This window comes from Mobula hypostoma, chromosome 23 (assembly GCF_963921235.1).
Source record: "Mobula hypostoma chromosome 23, sMobHyp1.1, whole genome shotgun sequence".
NCBI classification, from domain to species: Eukaryota; Metazoa; Chordata; class Chondrichthyes; order Myliobatiformes; family Myliobatidae; genus Mobula; species Mobula hypostoma.
In genome coordinates this window covers 29,006,951-29,028,912 of record NC_086119.1, presented here as the reverse complement: position 1 = coordinate 29,028,912, position 21,962 = coordinate 29,006,951, and the positions used below count along the sequence as shown (strand labels likewise).

General features: G+C 38.2%; 1 protein-coding gene across 1 annotated transcript in view; it reads right to left on the bottom strand.

The window, feature by feature from the left end:
* The window catches only part of appbp2 (amyloid beta precursor protein (cytoplasmic tail) binding protein 2), a 78,164-nt gene that overhangs the window by 11,839 nt on the left and 44,363 nt on the right, over nt 1-21,962 (bottom strand). Inside the window, exons 4-11 of the mRNA XM_063031880.1 lie at nt 20,561-20,684; nt 17,766-17,934; nt 15,891-15,980; nt 8,425-8,492; nt 7,893-7,998; nt 6,100-6,224; nt 5,606-5,691; nt 264-454 (exon numbers count right to left, since the gene is read on the bottom strand). Coding sequence (XP_062887950.1) covers nt 264-454; nt 5,606-5,691; nt 6,100-6,224; nt 7,893-7,998; nt 8,425-8,492; nt 15,891-15,980; nt 17,766-17,934; nt 20,561-20,684 — 959 coding nt within the window. The remainder of the gene's footprint in view (nt 1-263; nt 455-5,605; nt 5,692-6,099; nt 6,225-7,892; nt 7,999-8,424; nt 8,493-15,890; nt 15,981-17,765; nt 17,935-20,560; nt 20,685-21,962) is intronic.

Sequence of the window (21,962 nt, the reverse complement as noted above, 5' to 3'; positions counted from 1 at the left end):
GGTGCGATACTGGTGGACCTGACTGGTGTGATTTTGAGAAGCCCCAACAGCAAGTTTTTGAACATACAGGCCTGCCACCTTCAGACAATCCTGAACAACATCAAAGCACTTTGTTTCTATGAAAGCACCAGCAGAACCTGCTGCCTATTGTGACAAGATATGGACAATTCAGAATAGGATAGGTGATGGGTAGGACTGGACTAAGAATAAAATGGGTTCTGAAAATCCCAACCTTTGACTCAAAGCCATGCATTAAACATTACCTTGAACTTCCGCATTGATTGATAGAGTCTGCCCAAGTTTCCATAGTGCTTTGCTGTCTGCACATTGAATTCTCCAAAGGCTTTCTTGGCTAATTGGAGTGAAGAAAGGTGCAAATCATGGGCCTCCTGAAGGAGTCGCTGCTCAGTTTCTTTATTATGACAGTCAATAGCAATTTCCTCCAATATAAGTGCTGGAAAATAAACAAGTGACAAGATCAATCAACAAGTGGCTTTTGTAAGGCATATCTAAACAAAAACAAACATAAATGTTGAAAATTTAGACAAGTCTACCACATAGTGAAACCATTTCACCACCACCTTTTCCAGGTGAATTTAGCACAATAAATGCTAATTTTTAATATTAAGATTGCACTTCAGCTAAAAATGATCCTTCCTATTTGGAAAAAATATACACCACACTTCATGTGAATTTGCCAGCCATTCACAAATAATTTGAAATCAACATTTTAACCCTAATGTCAGAAATGAATTAATAATTTCTAATACTTCAAAATAAAATGAAAACCAAATGATCTGGAAAATAAGGAAATGCTGGTGTTCAATATCTGCTTTAGATTTATAATTCATGAAGACAAGAAAGCTAATACTGAAAAAGGGATATGCAAATAAAATAATGGCACTAGCTTCAATTCTAGATTGCTTTAAAATTCCTTTGTTGAAACAAATAGGAGATAATACTGCAGGTTTCCCAACATAACCTAGCAAAGTTATTTCAACTGAAGACATTGCTTCAGTTGGTCAAAATACATGACATGATTTAAAGTGAGCATGGAAAAACAGTGAGCTTAATCACTGTTATTGGAAAATAACGAGAATCCATAATTAAGGATATTTAATATTTTAGGGTTTTCAATTATTCAAAGATAGCAACTATGGATTTACAAAGGTTATATTTTGATTGAGTTATTGCTTTGATGACTAAAGTAGTGAATAGAGAATGCCCAAGTACATAATCTAAGCAGCATTCCAGAAGACATCTTATAAAATGTTGGGTAGAGCAACAACAAATGGAATTTAACCTTGACAACCATGAAGTGATACATTTTGAGAGGGCAAACAATAACAGAACACACACAATAAATGGTAGGGCCTGAGGCAGTGCTAATGAACTTGGGGTCCAAATCCAGAGATCCCTGAAAGCACAGGTGGATGTGGTGATAAAGGATGCCTGCCTTCATCAGTTATGGTATATAAAATTATGTGGGGAATAGATAACGCAGATCAAAATAAATAATCTTTCTCCATAACAGAGGTGTCCAGGGACGGGAGGATTAGAAGGAGAATTATTTTCCCTACACAAAGTAGCAGCCTTTAATCTACTGCCTGAAAAGATGGTAAATATACTCTCACCACAAGTCAAGTAATTGAACTGCTAAAGCACAGAGGGCGATGGACCCAAGAAGGGTGAATGTAACTAGGTAGATAAACAGGTGGCCTGGACATTGACTGAGCATTTTGTTTAAAGTAAAAACAAAAACATTAGAACATTCAGCAGGTTAGGCAGCATTGCGAGAAAGGGAAACTGATTTCAGGTTTCAGGTCTGAGACTCTTCCTTACATGGGGAAAGAGCAAGTTAGTTTACAAATGCAGGATTGCACTGCATGGAGGTCAGTGACCAGTAGATCTATTCTGGGACCCCTCCTCTTTGTAATTTTTATAAGTGACCTGGATGAAGAAGTAGAAGGGTGGGTTAGTAAGTTTGCTGATGACACAGAGGTTGGAAGTGTTGTCTGAAGTGTTATCAGAGGTTACAGCAGGAGATCGATAGGATGCAGAACTGGGCTGAGAAGAGACAGATGGAGTTCAATCCACATAAGTGTGAAGTGGTTCAGTTTGGTAGCTCAAATTTGAAGGCAGACTCTAGTATTAATGGCAAGACTCTTGCAAGTGTGGAGGATCAGAGAGATCTTGGGGTCTGTGTTCATAGGACACTCAAAGCTGCTGCACAGGTTGACAGTGTTGTTAAGAAGGTGTATGCTGTGTTGGCATTGAGATTGAGTTTTTCGAGAGTTAATGTTACAGCTATACAAGCCCATGCTCAGACCCCACTTGGAGAACTGTGTTCAGTTCTGGTCACCTCACTACAGGAAGGACGTAAGGATGTGGATACTATAGACAGAGTGCAGAGGAGATTGACAAGGATGTTGCCTGGAATGGAGAGTGTGCCTTAAGAGAACAGGTTGAATGAACTTGGCCTTTTCTGCTTGCAGCAACGGAGGAGAGGTGACCTGATAGAGGTGAATAAGATAATGAGAAGCATTGATCGTGTGGATAGCCAGAGGCTTTTTCCCCAGGGCTAAATAGGCTAACACAAGGGGGCATAGCTTTAAGGTGCTTGGAAGTGGTGGGTGCATGGAACGCACTGTCGGCGACAGTGGTGGAGGCAGATACAATAGGGTCTCTTAAGAGACTCTTAGACAAATACATGGAGCTTAGAAAAACGGCTATGCGGTAGGGTAATTCTAGGCAGTTTCTAGAGTAGGTAACATGGTCGGCACAACATTGTGGGCATGAAAGGATGTGCAGCAAATTCTGCTGATGCCTGCAAATGTGCCATAAAACAAGATGGCAATGGAAGAGCGGATTGGGGATTTACAAAAGAAAACATTCCTTTGAAATGCTGAAAAGGCAAAGGAGGGAAATACATGTTGTGTGCTGGAATAGTAGTGAAGTTTGAAACTGCAACACCTGGGATCCAAAATGTTTTTCAGATGAAGCAACAATTTATGTGCACTTGTTTCTCTCTGCAAGGTGTAGTACTGCATTAAGTATTCACAATCTGATTTCCTCTAGAAAATGGTGTACTGGTGAATTTTGAGCATGAATTTGTGAAAGTGTGAAATTTAAATATGAAAAAGTTAAGGATTTACTGATTATTTTCTTAACTGTAAAGTTAAAGAGAATGGAGATTCAAACAGACTTGAAGATCCACATGCATCTTATGTTAAACTGAAAATAATTGAAAAGACTCATGGTTAAGATTAAATATCGTGAAAATATAAATTAAATTAAGGAATACAATTTTCTCTGATTAAAGTCTGAAGCCAGGGTTCACAGCCAAAAAGATTAGACATGCAGGGAATATTTCTACACAAATCAAGTCACAGCTGCACCCAAGAATAGCACTGGATGCTCACGTTAGTTGTTAATATTTGATATTATGAGACCATTAACCAAAGATGTTCAGAAATATGGGGTTAAAGCGGATACATGGAGTTAGGTCGCAGGTCAGCAAAATGACATTAAAACATATTAGGGTATGATGTGTAACCAATAAGCTAGAAAATATGACTGTCCAGCACAGGTCCTGAGGATGCTAGATCAGAGTTTTACTCCAAACACTTGCAAGTCATTGTCTGCTTAACTAAGGTTACACCACTTTAGAATTTTGGACACCCATAAACCAATTTCAAAAATGCTATGGAAACCAACAAGTTTCAATACCGTATTATCATATTAAAAGCTATTAAGTTCAAGACACAAGATGTTATTCAAAATTTGTACATTTCCAAAATATCTTAGTTCCATTAGTGTGTTCAATGAGATTTGGGATTAAACAAATAGGGTTACTCTTGAGCACCACCAAATGGCTGCAAAAAAAATCATCCTATAGAGGTTTCAGAGCACGGTGTTTATTGTTTGGCTTATTGGGGAAGATAAAGAAATTATTCACAGTATTATCCTTTAAGAATTTTGCTCCAAAATATTTGATTTGTTAGGCTATTCCACCATTAACAACAGATACTGCCTGAACTGCTGCGTGCTTTCAGCATTTTCTGATTTTATTTCAGATTTGCAGCATATGCAGTTTTCATTTCAGATCACAATTCAATTGATCATTATAACACATATAACTTACATATTTTTTTAAAGATCCTGGCTATCTGGCTTGAGCTTTAAAAGGGTCCAACAACATTGGATTGGAATTGTTATACTCTAGTAAAATATTTAGTTTTGCTAATTCCATGCCAGTTCAGTATTATAGATGGGTCAGCTTGCTGTATATATTACTCTATATCCTTTATTCTTCATCTGTAACTGATGCTTCATCCTCAAACACATTAATTGGTGATGATCAGATTGGGTACAGAAGAAAATTACATGTACTTAGACTTGGGTTCAGATTGACCATTGTTGGGGCTTTTACTCAAGTAGTCACCTTTATTGGTTATAAATGGCAGAAGAGACCTCTCATGAAACTTGAACGATGAAACTGGAAACAAAATATTTCTCTATGAATTATTAGGTGCTAGGTTGAAAGCACATCTCATGAAGTATATAAGTATAAGATTTGATTTAAGACCCAAGAGACTCCAGATGATGGAAATCTGGATCAACACATACAAAATGTTGGAGGAGCTCAGTAGACCAGGTAGCATCTATGGAGGAAAATGAATAGACGACATTTTGGGCTGATACCTTTTATCAGGACTGGAAAGGAAAGGAGCAGAAGTCAGAATAAAAGGGGGGTGGGGGGGTGGGAAGATGCTGATCATTGCAGCAGACAAAGTGAAGATGTTCAGTAAAGTGATATCCCAGTCTGCATTGGGTCACAGAGTTCTCATTAAGGGGTCAGCAGTGGAAAGGGTAAGCAGCTTCAAGTTCCTATGTGTCAACATCTGAAGGGGAAAATGTGCCTGGTGGTGGGATCCTGTTGGAAAAGCTGGAAGTTATAGGGAATGATATGCTGAATATAGAAGATAATGGGATAGTAGGAGAATCCAATCCCTGTTATGTTGATGGATATGGAGTGAACTATTTTAACTGCACTTCCTGTTTCCACGTTAGCCTGTCTGTCAACAGCCTCCACCAATGACACATTGAAGCCAGACACAGACAACACTTTATATTTCATCTGAGAAGTATCCAACCTGACAACATGAACATTGATTTTTCTAACTTCCAGGAAATCCTCCCTTCAGTTTTATCTGTTTCTATGGCCCCATTTCCCCCTTTCTTTCTCCTCCCCTACCCTCACAATCTGGCCACCACCTTCATCTTGCTTTCTCTGATTTCCTGCCTCCTTCCCTTATTCAAGTGCTCTTCTTCAGCCATTTGCCCTCCCCACCTATCATTTTCCAGCTTCTCACATTAGTTCACTTTTATATTCCTTTCCTTCTCTCACTTGGTTTCACCTATCACCTCCCAGCTCCTGCCCCGACTCTTTTATTCTGGCTTCTACCCACTTCCTTTCCAGTCTTGAAGGGTCTGAGCCATAATATTGACTGTCCATTTTTCTCCATAAATGCTGCATGATTTGCTGAGTTCCTCCAGCATTTTGTATGTGTTGATAACAGTCAAACAATCTTAATGTACCAACCTTTAACTCTTTTTGAAGAGGCCAACAATAAGTGGTCCTCTGGGAGGATATGAGTGATGATATCTATAGCTCGCTCAGCATGGAATCTGTTGAGGGAAAGTACATACTCAATATTTTTAAAAATGCAGACTTGCTCTTGTCAGGGTAGCAGGCCAAATAAAATTATCAGGTAACTAAAGAAAAAAGGAAAAGAAAAAGGAGATGAGAAAGAGTATTGGGAAATTAAACTAGTTTGTGGAAGACAAGCAGACATCAAAAATAAAAAAAATACAAGTAATTTAATCTACAGTAAGAACATCCGGCAGAATGCATATTAAGTTTGTAAAAATGAGCCATTTCAAGGTCTGTAAATTTCTAAAATTATGCAACTGCAATAAAATTTTGATCTTCAGGTACTGAGAGGATTTTTAACAGTATATGAAGTTCTGAAAATAAAACTCAATCACCAATTTAACAGAAAATATTATTCATATGCTACTAAATAATTGACTTACTTTGCATTGTCAAACTTCCCAGAACTATACTGGTGTACATAAGAGGAATAAGCCAGGTCTTCATGAGCTGTTGCTACATGGATATTCTTGCCTCCAAATACAGACTGTCGGATGTCAAGCGCTGTCTAACAAACAAATTGTTAAAAGTTCAAGTTTACAATTATTAGTCTGCACATGCTGCAAGCATCAACTACCTGCAAATTTACTTTATGTACTAGTGCAGATATCGGTAATATCTACATTTGGAAATTCATGCGTTATCAAAACTCCATTTTAGCAACATTATGCATGACAACAAATAATAAAACTTAAATAGCTAAAAATGTGTGCATGAACTTCAATCACTTAAAATTAGTGTCACAGTGACACTAATAGCCTCAGTTTCCTTAGTAAATAAGTCTTTCTTCCTTTGCCCACGCCACACTATCCTTAAAATCTCTTACATTGACTTGCCATTAGCTTTCAACTTGACCAAAAGATTCCTTATAAAAATAATACCCTCGATATTCACATGAAGTTACGAAACACAACAATTCAGTATAAGAAATGTAAAGAATAGGAGGAGCGACTTTGGCTAACATATTTGCTCCAACATTTAATAAGATCATAACTAGTCTTTTACTTCAGTACCAATTTCCTGCATGAATCAATACCCTTTTAACTGACTTGCATTTTCGCAGTAACTCAAATGTTATAGCCTTCTAAATAATTACCACTCATTGTACTGAATGGGCAACTCCTTATTTTGAAACTATGACCCCTAGATCTAGACACCTCACTCCAGGCCAAACATCACCCTTGCAACTAATCTCCTCAAGATTGCTAAGAATTTTATACATTTTTCAATGAGCTTCCCTCTCATTATTTTAAATGAAAGGGAATCTAATTAATTTCTCCTCATATGACAAATTCAGCATTCTATGATTCAATCTGGTACATATTAACTGCATTTCCTAGATCACTTAGCTAGGAAAGAGTATGCAAACAAAACAAAATTTTCCCAAAGACAGTCTGTGAATGAGAAATAAATATGCCAAGGAGATCAGAATTGAACGATTTTGAATGACAGAAGATAAAGACGTAACCTCTGACGCAAGTGGGAGATCAGGACAAGAGAAGCTACTTGATGAGTGGTGGTGGATAGAAGATGAAAGTAAAAGCTGAGATACAACATTCAGAGGACTTAAATCATTACATAAAATTAAGATTGAACATAATTTGAATTTGAAACAACTGGAATCAATATAGGTGTACAATAAGGATGGTAAATAAAGATGTTGAGAAAAGACAATTACAATTGATTTTGAGCTGAAATGTTCATGAAAAGCACAGAATTGAATACAAAGGGGACAACTCGAGCGCAAAGATTTCAGGGATGACAAGTCTTGGTGAAGTCAGACCAAAAGAAGTAAATTAGACCTCAAAAATGAGAAATGTGTGATGTAAGCTGTGTTCACTGCTGAACTAAATGAAGTAGTCAAAATGGCGGGCTTATTTTGAATACAAAAATTAAAAATGGCTGGTTTTGAGTTCCTGCAAATAGTTGGAAGCAAATGAATCTCAATGTATATGGTAACATATGTATTTTGATATTAAACTTACTTTGAACTTTTAAGTATAGACAAGATTGCATGGTATTTGTAGCAGGATAATAGAAGTTAGTTCTGATCTTCCTAACTTTTAACTTGAGAAAATTACAGGTCACTTAAGTCTAACATAGTCTTCCTATAACTAAACAAGAACATACTTGAGAATGAAATTAACAAATACAAATCTCAAATTTTCCAACATACCTGATAAATAGCCACTGATTGACAAATATTATCTACGTTCAGCAAGTAAAATCCATAATCTAAGAGGGTATCAGAATATTTGGGATGTTTAGATCCAAAATGTTCCCTGAAAATAAATTTCTTTAGTTAACATTAGGTCGTGTATTTTCACAATTTAGATTTTTTTTTCTTTTACACTTAAAATTTTAAATCCTCTTTAGCTGTGAATATTGTTAATATCCCTTGTTAAGACTTTTTGACCTTTCTATAGAAAAGATGGCATGCTGGGTACAAAAAAGTCTTTTATTCATTGTGTTGATTTTGTTCTTTGATTTTTTTTAAAGAAATCAACCCAATAATAAAGAACGGAAGAGTAATGTCGGAATTTTGGCTTAATTGTTCATTTGCACACTCAACAAGTGTGAAGGAATGGGTTTAGAAAACTGAACAAGTTAGCTTTGAAAAAAAAAACATTCTGAAACTCTAACTTGTATCCTGAGCAACATTTAACTATAAATCAACAGTGCCAAGATATTTTTACATGGATGCTTACCGTGCTAAATACACAGCATGTTTTATTAATTGTTCTGCCTTCTTGAATTCCCGCTTCACTACACATGCCTGTAAAGCATAAATAATTTAATTCAAAGTAACATGAACAAAATATAATTTCCAGAAAGAAACATTAATACAATTTTAAAATTAACACAATTTGCTGTTAATGGAAATTAAAGACATCTGTAATGAATATAATTATTTTTGCTTAAACTAAAACTGTCAGGAGAAATTAGCATTATCTGGTGGAGTAGTTTGCAATCAAAAGCAGTCAATGATCAGAACTATACAAACTTCTGAAAAGCTTTATTAAATACATATTTAATACCAATGATCCATAGATCAATAATGAAAAAGTTAAACTTGAATTTCTACCTTGCCTTAAATGTTAGTATGTGGCTAGCATTCAAAGTGTACATACTTAGTTCATGAGATGGTATGAAATATGTTACCAGTATATAGAATCATAGAATACAACAGGAGAGAGAGAGAGGCTCTCCAGCCCATCTACCTACTCTGTAATGAACCATTAATCTGCCTAGTCCCATTGACCTGCACCTGGATCACAGACCTCCATAACCCATGGATCCATATACCTAGCCAAATTTCTCTTAAGTGTTGAAATCGACCCGTACCCACCACTTGTGCTAGCAACTCATTCCACACTCTCAACACCTCTGAATGAAGTTTCCCCCTCGCATTCCCCTTAAACATTTCACCTTTCACCCTTAACCTATGACCTCTAGATGCAGACTCACCCAACCACAGTGGAAAAAGCCTACTTGCATTTACCCAGACTATCTATATACTACTAAAACTCTCATGCTCTGTCTGTTTGTGACCTCCAATTAGCGCAAACGGTGCATTACAGTGCCACTTTTTTTGGGCTAAATCGAATTAAAATGCGCTAACTTACAGAATGCAGGCAAAGTTCAGGGTTATATATTCATATAAAATTGCTCATTCACCAAAATCAACAGGCTCTCTTTTAACCTGAGAGCCAATCCGCCATCATGGAAATTGGGACGTGACAGCCCGACGCATGCACACGGCCAGCCTCAGCAGTGACACCTACCGGAGCAAAAGGGCAGGGCAGCTCTATTTCGAGGGGTCACATTCTGCTAATCACCATCAGCATGTGCAGGATTGGGACAGATCTAACTGCCACCCATCAATAAGAGATAATTAAATCTTATTGTAATGCCGTACTTTGAGACACCCATAAAACCCTTTGCTGCAGTCAAAGGACAGCGGTGACTATATCACGTCCATTTAGGAGAGCACCAACCACAGCATCAAGGATAATCAGCATCCTTTGGTGTTACCGCTTTTTATCTTCTATCCAGTAATAGGGTAAAAAAAAAGGTCAGCCTAATTATGCGGCGTTGGAAGGGAAGGGGGACATTGTAGTCAAGAGATGATGCCAAACGTCATCGGGAAGCGGCAAGGAGAGGGAGAGAACAAGAATCAGATAAGGCCAGGGCCGCACGACTCCAGGATCAAACAGTCAGGACAAAAAAAAGATGAGAAAAGAAGAGACAGAGGAGGAGAGACATACACGTCTCCAGGATCAGAGACAAACAACAAACAGCAGAAGAGATGAAGAGACGGGGGATGAAAGGGCTGCACGTCTCCAGATTGACAACGAGAGGCACAAGGGTGGCAGATAAACCAGAAATGATGCCATCAAAAGTGTCCTTCCTTAAATGAGGAGCAGCTATATTTGCTTTGCCACGCATTGTTCTTCTTTAATAAACTGAGGTTTTCTACTTCAGTTTCCAAAACAAAGCGATACCAATAGCATTCAGGAAAATGTAATGTTCATTCCAGGATCAAAGAGTCAGGACAAAAAAAGATGAGAGAAGAAGAGACAGAGGAGGAGAGGCATGCACGTCTCCAAAATGACAACTGGCATAGGAGGAGGAGAGACAAAGAGACAAAGGAGCTGAGAAATGCACCTCTCCTGGATCAGAGACAAACAACAAATAGCAGAAGAGATGAAGAGACAGGGTATGAAAGGGCTGTATGTCTCCAGAATGATAAAAACAGGCACAGGAGGAGGAGAGAGGAAGAGACAAAGGAGCAGAGAAATGCACTTTTCCAAGATCAGAGACAAAGAATAAACAGCAGAAGAGATGAAGAGAAGGCGAATGAAAGGACTGCTCGTCTCCAGAATGACGAGAGGCACAAGGATGGCAGATCACAGAAATGATGCCATCAAAAGCGTCCTTCGTTAAACAAGGAGGAGCTATATTTGCCTTGCTATGCGTCGTTCTTCTTTAATAAACTGAGGTTTTCTTCTTCAATTTCCATAGCAAAACAATACTTTTTGTACTTTATTGTCGCCAAACAATTGGTACTAGAACGTATAATCATCACAGCGATATTTGATTCTGCGCTTCACACTCCCTGGATTACAAATATTAAATACTAAAAATAGTTAAAATTAATAAATATTAAAAATTTAAATTATAAATCATAAATAGAAAATAGAAAAATGGGAAGTAAGGTAGTGCAAAAAAACCGAGAGGCAGGTCCGGATATTTGGAGGATACGGCCCAGATCTGTGTCAGGATCTGTTCAGCAGTCTTACCACAGTTGGAAAGAAGCTGTTCCCAAATCTGGCCATACGAGTCTTCAAGCTCCTAAACCTTCTCCCGGAGGGAAGAGGGACGAAAAGTGTGTTGGCTGGGTGGGTCGTATCCTTGATTATCCTGTCAGCACTGCTCCGACAGCGTGCGGTGTAAAGTGAGTCCACGGACGGAAGATTGGTTTGTGTGATGTGGTGCACCGTGTTCAGGATCTTCTGCAGCTTCTTTTGGTCTTGGACAGGACAACTTCCATACCAGGGTGTGATGCACCCTAGAAGAATGCTTTCTACGGTGCATTTATAAAAATTAGTGAGGGTTTCAGGGGACAGGCCAAACTTCTTTAGTTTTTTCAGGAAGTAAAGGCGCTGGTGTGCCTTCTTGGCAGTGAATTCTGCTTGGTTGGACCAAGTCAGGTCATTTGTGATATTGACCCGAGGAACTTAAAGCTTTTGAGCTGTTCCACTTGCGCACCACCGATGTAAATTGGGTAATGCGGTCCGCTACTCCTTCTGAAGTCAACAACCAATTCCTTCGTCTTGCTGACGTTGAGGGATAGGTTATTGTCTTCGCACCATGCCACCAGGCTCTTAATTTCATCTCTCTACTCAAACTCATCATTACCCAAGATATGGTCTACAATTGTTGTGTCATCAGCAAACTTATATATTGAGTTTGATGGAAACTTGGCTACACAATCATGGGTGTACAGTGAGTACAGCAGGGGGCTGAGTACACAGCCTTGTGGGGCACCGGTGCTCAGAGTGATTGATACCAATAGCATTCAGGAAAACTTAATGTTCATTCTGGTCACATCAGACTGCACTACCCTTCTCTCAAAGGGCGCCCCAATGGGTCACCCCGTTTTCTAGTACCCCTTTTAATTTTGTATACTTCTATCAAATCTCCCCTCAGTCTTCTAATTTTTGGGTATAAATTCCTAATCTAATCAACCTTTCCCAAGAACTTGGGTCCTCATGCCCCAGTAAATTTTCTCTGTACTCTTTCAATCTTATTCGCATTTTTCCTGTAGGTAGGTGACCAAAACTGCACACAAAACTCCAAATTAGGCCTCAGCAACACCTTATACATCCCAACTCCTGAACTTAGTATATTGATTTATGAAGGCCAATGTGCCAAAAGCTTTCTTTACGACCCTATCTACCTGTGACACCACTTTCAAGGAATTATGGATCTGTATTCCCAGATCCTTCTCTTCTACTGTACTGCTCAGTACCCTACCATTCACTGTCTAAGACCTACCCTGGTTGGTCCTCACAAAGTGCACCAGTTGCCTGCATTAAATTTCATCTGCCATTTTTCAGTCCATTATTCCAGCTGGTACAAATCCTGCTGTAAGCTTCCTCACTGTCTACTAGATCCCCAATCTTGGTGTCATCTGCAAATCTGCTGACCCAGTTTACCACGTTATCATCCAGATTGTTAATGTAGATGACAAATAACCACAGAATAAGGATCGATACCTGCAGCACACCACTAGCAGGCAGGCAGGCAGGAGAGGCAATAATCTACTTCTCTGATTTCTCTGGCTTTTCCTGTGAAGCCAATGTCTATGCTACATCATTTTGAATGCCAAGTGATTGAACCTTCTTGACTAAAGTCCCATGAGAGACCTTGTCAAAAGCCTTGCTAAATTCTATGTAGACAACATCCACTGTCTTGCCTTCATCAACTTTCCTGGTAACTTCCTTGAAAAAACAGATTGGTTAGACACAACTTACCACACGAAAAGTCACACTGATCATCCCTAATCAGTCCCGGTCTATGTAAATACTTATACTGTATATCCAGTCCCCTAGGACACCTTCTAATAACTTTCCCACTACTGACGTCAGGCTCAACAGCCTATAATTTCCCAGCTTATTCTTAGAGTCTTCCTTAAACAATGGAACAACATTAGCTATCTTCCAATCCTCCAGCACCTCACCCACGGCTAAGAATGTTTTAAATATTTCTACTAGGGCCCCTACAATTTCTGCACTAGCACCCCCCCACCCCCCCCGCCCACCGCCACAGCATCTGAGGGAACATTTTGTCATGACCTGGGGATTTATCCAGCCTAATTTGCCTCAATACAGTAAACATCTCCTCTTCTGTAATCTGTACAGGATCCATGACCTCACTGCTGCATTTCCTCACACCTGGAGACTGTGTCTATCTCCTGAGGAAATACAGATGCAAAAAAAAAAATCATTTTGAGATTTCCTCCACCTCTTTTGGAGCCACATACAGATCACTACTCTGATCTTCCAGAGGATCAATTTTGTCGCTTGCTATCCTTTTGCTTTTAATCTTTTGTAGAAGCCCTTAGGATTCCCCTTCACCTTGTCTGCTAGAGAAAACTCATGTATTCTTTCAGCCTCTGATTTCCTTCAGCATTCTCTTACATTTCTTATACCTTTCAGTACCTAACTTGTTCTTGCCTGCCTGTATCTGGTATGTATCTCCTCCATTTCTTTAATCAGAACCTCAACATCTCTTGAAAACCAAGGTTCCCTAAACCTGTTATCCTTGCCTTTTATCCTCACAGTCCCCCACCCGAAACCACCACAGTGGGCTTCACAGCTCTACAGGTGAGAAGACAGCTGAAACGTCTCAACCCAAGCAAGGCTGCAGGACCATGTGGTGTCAGTACCAGGGTGCTCAAAGCCTGTGCCCCTCAGCTATGTGGAGTACTTCGCCATGTATTCAACCTGAGCCTGAGGCTCCAGAGGGTTCCTGTATTGTGGAAGACGTCCTGCCTCGTCCCTGTGCCGAAGATGCCACGCCCCAGCGGCCTCAATGACTACAGACCGGTGGCATTGACCTCCCACATCATGAAGACCCTGGAGAGACTTGTTCTGGAGCTGCTCTGGCCTTTGGTCAGGCCACACTTAGATCCCCTCCAGTTCGCCTACCAGCCCCAACTAGGAGTTGAGGATGCCATCATCTTCCTGCTGAACTGTTTCTACGCCCACCTGGACAAGCCAGCGAGCACTGTGAGGGTCATGTTTTTTGACTTCTCCAGTGCGTTCAACACCATCCGCCCTGCTCTGCTGGGGGAGAAGCTGACAACGATGCAGGTGGATGCTTCCCTGGTGTCATGGATTCTTGATTACCTGACTGGCAGACCACAGTACGTGTGGCCATCAAACTTTACAAACTCCTCCCTTGGAGGCTCAGACATCCTGAGTCAATAGGCTGGTCCTGGATTTATTTCACAATTTACATATTACTATTTAACTACTTATGGTTCTATTACTATTTATTATCTATGGAGCAACTGTAACGAAAACCAATTTCCTCCGGGATCAATAAAGTATGACTATGACTACTATAATACAGACTCAGTATGCTCAAAATCTCACTTTTGAAGGCCTCCCATTTACAAGTACAACTTTGCCAGAGAGCAACCTATCCCAATCTGCTTTTGTCAGATCCTTTTTGATACCATCAAAAGTGGTCTTTCTCCAATTTGGAATCTCAACCCATGGACCATACCTATATTTTCCATAATTACCTTGAAAAAAAAAGCACTGCGATCACTAGATGCAAAGTGTTCCTCTACACAAACTTCTGTCACATGCCCTGTCTCATTCCCTAATAGATCTAGCAGCACACCCTCTTTAGTTGGGACTTAGGTACTGATTAAGTGGACACATCTGACATACTCATTCCCATCTAGCCCTTTTATAATATGGGAGTCCCAGCCATATGTGGAAAGTTTAAATCACCTGCTATCACAATATAATGTTTCTTGTAACAGTCTGTGATCTCTCTACAAATTTGTTCCTCTAAATCCCACAGACTGTTGTGTGGTCCATAATATAATCCCATAATTTGGTCATACACTTCTTATTCCTCAGTTCTAACCATAAAGCCTCACTGGACAAGCTTTCAAGTCTGTTCTGACTGAGCGTTGCCGTGATACTTTCCGACTAGTAATGCCACCCCTCACCCTTTAATCCCTCCTGCTCTATATCATTTAAAACAATGGAACTCTGGAACACTGAGCTGCCAAGTCCTGACCCTCCTGCAACCAAAACTCATTAATGGTTACAAGGTCATAATTCCACGTGCAGGTTGTAAATTTTGAACCAGATTTATACTTGCAGGAAATTAATATATATAGAACATACTACGTAAAACAAATATGCTATAACTCAGTTGGTAGCTTCAACTTAGTCTCATGCAAGTCAATGGGTTCCTACTCCCAGGCATAAAATTCTAGACAGATATTCCAAAAAAATATTGAAGGAGTATTCTAATTTTGGAAATGGCAATTTTCAGAGGAGGCATGAGTAAATCTAGTTTGCATCTATTCTGACACATGGATATTAAAGGCATCTTGAGATTTGAAAAACAAGATACAAGTTATTCTCATCCCCTGGTCAGTTATCATTTATTCAACATGGCTACTCTAAATTATTGTAATTGAGTGGTAGTGAAATCAATATGGAGTCAATGAGCATACGAGAAGGGATGGATTATAAGGAAATGTGGGGGAAATGTGAATTTTTCTGGGAGTTAGTTTAGACACCTGCTATATCACGACAAAATCCAAAATATGAAAATTGAAGTATTGGAATATATGATTATACTGATTTGGAGGGTACCAATCGTAATACATACAAACACAAATAAATACCACCACTTAGCTCATGGAAAAGGACAAATGGACAAGTGCATTCAATACTAATAGATTTTAGCAGAATTTGTTGGATCAAGGATGCAATGCCTTACTCCTTGCCATTTTGAAGAGTTTGTTTAATTGAAAAATTAATTAGCAATCTTCTGCTGCATTACAATCTTAATTTTTAAACCACGTTTTTCTGGTTTAGTTCAAATGTATTCATCAAAAAGAAAAACTACTCACTTTTGAAGCTTGCCTCAAAACATCAACTGCTACTTTCACTGGCAAACCAACAGTGATTTCCTTCATGGCTTCTACACACCATTTATAAGCCTAATAACACAAACAAATGCATTGTAATTAAATACCTTTAAACACCATATGCAACAAGTTAAGTTCATTGAATACAGTACAAGAAAATAATTCCTTTTAAGATAACTATTGCAATGCTGTAGGTTAAACATTTTTAAGGCTGTACTGCAGTATTAATTCCAATTTATTAGGTGGATGATAAACAAACACCCCAGCGTACAACCGGCATAGCAATTTTCGCATAAAGTCATACAACAGCCACATAAAAATACTTGAAGCACTTTAGCCCAATTATTACTTTGAACTATTCAAACCTACATCACAACTACAGTGGTAAAATGTATACTAGATTCCTTGATATACAGGAGGAAACAATGTTGAATCAGTTCTTCAACTTTACTAGAAGCTGGCAAACTGAACCAAAATTTATATCAGCTACTTAAAGCCAAGGGTGATTTTTCTATAAAAATAATTTAGGCAAAGAGCATGAGGCACATTAGCAAAAGAGAAAATTAAGCTTCTGGGGAAAAATGAATGTTTTAGCTTATTTTTAAAAAAATATATGATTTGACTATGTGAAAGCAGCTAAACAGGGGTTCCCAAACATTATGCCATGGACCAATACCATTAAGCAAGGGGTCCGTGGAGCCCAGTTTGGGAATGTAATTACTTTTAGTCTATGTCCATTTATACTTTAATTATCTATTTAAGGTTGGGCTTAGTCAATTGAAATCTTGGTTGGAGGACAATATCTATTTTTGCAAAATATCAACATGATAATACATGCCAGTGCAGTAGTGTCAAAGGGGCCCTTTTCTGATGGTGTGTTGAAACTTAACTAACCTAATGCAAGTTAAGAGTAGGGGAACTTTCCCAGTGCCTCTGGGCAATATTTTATGAATGATACTAGAATGTACTTATTTCTGCACATCATTTGCCAGTTCACTACACATTTCATGAGTGATTGTATTTCTAAGGTACTTTGCTGTGGAGCACATGTAGCATTTCAATTAAAGAAAGAAAGCATTAGTTTCTTCAAGTAATTTGCAGATCTCCATTTGTTTTAATAGTTCTGCTCCCCAAGGTATCACATAATGATACTGAATGTACAACTCTGTCCAGTGTTAAATATAATTAACAATGATTATTTTATTTTGCATTCATTTCTGTCCCCTCTGAACATAATGACTTGTATTTTTGTAGGGCAGAGTCTTGAAACTCTCCTTTAACCTGTGATCTGGATAGTGAGCAACTTAAGAATATTCCAGCATGAAGGGGGGGGGTGGGGGAGGAGAGAACGTCGACTCAGACCATGAGAGGCCTGCGTCGGGCATTTTCATGCCTTTCAAGGCGCAGATTGGAAGTCTGTGTGGGGCGCCATTCCTCGCAGAGACACTAGAGCAATGTGTGGTTAAGTGCCTTGCTCAAGGACACAAACACGCTGCCACAACTGAGGCTTAAACTAGCGACCTTCAGATTACTAGACGAACGCCTTAACCACTTGGCCATGTGCCCAACACAAAGAAATAGTAGTCACAGTTAATTTCCCCTTTATTGTAACACGAAAGGAGGGTAATTGTTATGGCCATATAACAGCAGAAAACAAGATTGATATATGATGCATATACTGTACACTGAATCTGGACTATCATACTGCACACAGCTAGAAATTTCGAACAGAATTCAAACATTTAAAAAGTTACTACCATTTCAGAATTTCTGATATATGCATTAAAAAACTAAAAAATGCTGTGCTTTCTGGAACAGCCATATATCAATACTTTTTTTGCATTATACAAAACTTACCTCATCATAATGACTCTTCGCAAAAAGTAATGCACAGAGCTCTCCAAACAGCGCTGCTTTATTTGCCTGATGACCATGTTTTGCCAGCTTCTCAATGTAAATCTGAGCCTGTTTGTAAGTCTCTTCTCCCAAGTGATACTTACAATTTCCATTACGCACATGGAGTAACCTTGAAAATAAATGAATGACAATCATAATGAATAACAACACTAAAATAGATCTATTTTCAATGCTTTGAACCTAAAGATAATTTTTGGCAATAATAGCTTGGAACTTTTTTTTCTTGGATCAATAGTGCAAGAATCATGTGTTGAAAATTCACATAAAAGTGACTTGCACTGAAATAAGTGCAAAATTTACCAGATGTTATATGCACTAGAATGCAACATTTGCTGAGGAATTTCAAAGTTCAAAAGTTCAAAGTGAACTTATTTTCAAAGTACATATAACGTAACCAAATACAATCCTGAGATTAGTTTTTTGTGGGCATACTCAATATATTCAATAACCATAATGGAATCAATAAAAAACCGCATCCAACAGGGCAGACAACCAGTGTGCAAAAGACAACATACTGTGCAAATACAAAGAAAAAGTAAGAAATAATAACAAATAAAAAATTAAGCAATAAATATCCAGAAAATGAGATGTAGAGTCCTTGCAAGTGAATCCAAAGGTTGCGCGAACAGTTCAGTGATGAGACAAGTGGAAGTTGAGTGAAGTTATCCCCTCTGGTTCAAGACCTTGATGGTTGAGGAATAGTAACTGTTCCTGAACTTAGTAGTGAGAGTCCTAAGATTCCCTGATGATGGATGCCACTTTCCTGTAACAACACTCCATGTAGATGTGTTCAATAGTGGGGAGGGCTTTACCCATGATGAACTGGGCCATATCACTACTTTTTGTAAGATTTTCCATTCCAGGACACTGGTGTTTCCATACCAGGCTGTAATGTAGCCAGTCAATATACTCTCCACCACACATCCATTGAAGTTTGTCAAAATTTTAAATGTCATGCCAAATCTGCCGTACTTCCTTCATAAATGCACTTACGTGTTGGTCCAGGCCAGGTCCTCTGAAATGATAACACTGAAGAATTTAAAGTTGCTGACCCTCTCCACCTCTAATACCCCAATGAGTAATAGCTCATGGACTCTAGTTTCCTGCTCTTAAAATCAATAATCAGCTCCTACGTCTTGGTGACATTAAGTAAGGAGGTTTACAGTATTTTGCAGAGATTTGGGTATTGGGTTCAATGCCACATAGCATACACTTTCCAGTGATCTGGAGACTTCCTGAAATGCCAAATATCTTATTCCTGGTAGCACAGAAACAGAAACCATGCTGCGGATACTATATTTGGTTAGACTGCATGTACGTTTTAGTGGAGGATAGTCTGAAATACAGTAAAATGTAGAAAGGAATTTTTTTCACTAAACAAAGGTAAAACAAAATTCTGATTGGAAATCAGCTTTAAATTGTGCTGATTAACACCCCTCAATGGATGCTTACTTTCTTCTGTAGTAGAAGGGTGGTAGGGGCAGGGGAAAAATACAGAAAAAATGGGGAATTAAATAAATTAAAACAACGTGAAAGAACCTCTAATCCCTACTTCATGACAGCATGCTCATGAAATTAAAACAGAAAATGTTAAAAACATTCGCAGCAACTATGGAAAAAGAAACAGAAGTAATGTTTCACGTCTGAGAACCCTTTGATGGAATTGTGAAAGATAGATAACAATTAAGTTTTCAATTGTAGTATTAGGAGGGATGGATAGGTAGAACAAAGAGAATATCTCTGATACAGTATGTTCAAGATTTAGGCTGCAGAAGTGCTAACCACAGATAGTTACAAATCAATAAACTGTGTGGGATTCTACATTTTTATTTTTCCATTAAACCAGGGTGGCCATCTGACAACACCAAATTAAAACAGTACATGGCAATCTATAATGCTTCTTATCGCTCCTCTCTGAGCTTCTGTAGCTGGGACTCTGGCAATGTCTTGATCTAGACTGCAAAAAGAACATACTTCTTATAAACATTAAACAAATGAGTCTTCTTACAAACATTGAATGTGCTGCTCTTCATGTGAAGCACATTTTTAACTTTGGCCCAAAAATAAATACAGGGATAATTCTTGAAATAGACCCAAAAAATTAATCACATTTTAGAATACAAGTTGATAATACGACTGGCAATGAATAGTCAAGCCAGAATAGAAGACCCAAGGCCTTTAGTAGAACTAAATTTGATTATTCCCCTTGTTCCAAATTGCTGCATTGTGCCTATTTTTCAAAACAAAATGCACGTCTGCAACAGCTGGGAAAGATCTTCTACTATAGGCAATATTTGAAATTGATTCATTCTCAATACAAAAATCAGTCACTTTGCATGGGCCATATATTGAGAACCGATTTAGGTTAAACATTTCTAAAATCAAATTTTCAAATTAGCTTGTAAATGATAACTTCTATAGTAAGTATATAACTCATGATTATGAATTCATTAACAACTGATTTAATTATCCACTTGAGAGACATAAATGAGCACATAAATAATTTGTAAGGGCATTGTGCTGGAACATTTTTCTCCTTACAAATACTGCCTGAGTTGCTAAATATTTCCAGAATTATGTGGTCTTTGTTTTGGAATTTATCATCTGCCTCACTTTAAGACTGTGTGAACTACTGCAATATTTACATTGCAAATAAGACTATATGTTAAAAGTAATGTAATGAAGTGCCTGGAGTTGCAAACTGTTACATAAAAAGATCTCTATTTACCACTCACCTGACACAGCATTCCACAGCACGAAACCAGTGAAGTACTTCATCATGCAGTGAGCATAACTGCAGACAAGAAAGGAACACCTTCTCAGCATCACTGTACCAGCCTGCATCAGAAAGAAAACCACCTGTAGAAAAGGAAAACAAAATAGTCAAGCAATTTCTTTTTGGCTTATGAATAGATATTTTGTACAGCCTTCAAATCAGAGGCACACCAAGCAGAATTACATTTAAGATCAGCTGACCTCTCATTATACAAGTAAAGCTTTTGGAACAGCTGCAGCAACTATAAAAAGATAACTGAAATAGCTTGTTACTTGCACTTCATTTGGGTTTCCATAAATTCCAATAGCATATTTACACAAAAAGAAATGGACTGAACAACATGTTAAGAGTACTCATTTAAGATGATACATGAAATTAAGCAATACAATCCAATTTCTAATGAACACTATAGAGATCATGTATGTCTAATTAAAGGTTTTGAATTCATCACAGCTCCCACAGCTACAGGCTTAAAAACTGGGTGAAAAGCCTTATCTTCCACCACATATTTTCACTTATAACTCCACATTTCAAAAGAACAGAACAAGATGATAAGCCCGTGATAATATCAAATGATATTTGTAATTCCAATGCTTGAGGACCAAGGAAAAATTACTTCTGGAATAAACAAGAAATAATTGAATAAACTTCAAATATGCCCCTCATCCTACACCTATATCATCACTGAGGTGACTTTAAGAGGACTAATCTTCATCATTATTTTGATTTCCAGAATGGAAAATAGGACATGCATAAAAAAACCAGAAAGGATAAATTTAGCTCAGTGGTGCAGCAGTTAGCACTGAGCCTCACACCTTTAAGGACATAGGAAAGCACAAATGCATATTTATTTTCTTAGAAACATATGGTAAAGTTTAAGGGAAAGGGGATTCTCAAGATTCCTGTAAACAATGGATTCAGTACTGACTATGTCTGTGACTACAGTGTGTTTGAATAATGTCTCACAGCTGTCTTCTTTGGAGCAAGATAATTAAAGTTTGCCCAGATCCACATTAGATGTCTCTGGGCTTTTCACACCTTTTGATTTTGACAAAAAGCAGTACCTGATGGAAATTAGACAGAACATTCCTTTCTTAATTAAAGCATAAATTTGACGGATGTTCTTATCTTTGTAATTAAGTTGTGGCTCCAGCAAACCAGGTAGGACATTCTTTTCTTTAATTAAGGTGGCTGGAGTGTCTAACAAATTGATTGTACTTTTGTATCATTAGTCCATTGACTTGGCCAGGATAGTTATCAAACTGATTGTTCTCTGTATCAATAGTCCATTGACTTGACCGGAATGGTTATCAAACTGATTGTTCTTTTGTGTCGGTCACCTTATAACTTCTGACAATTCT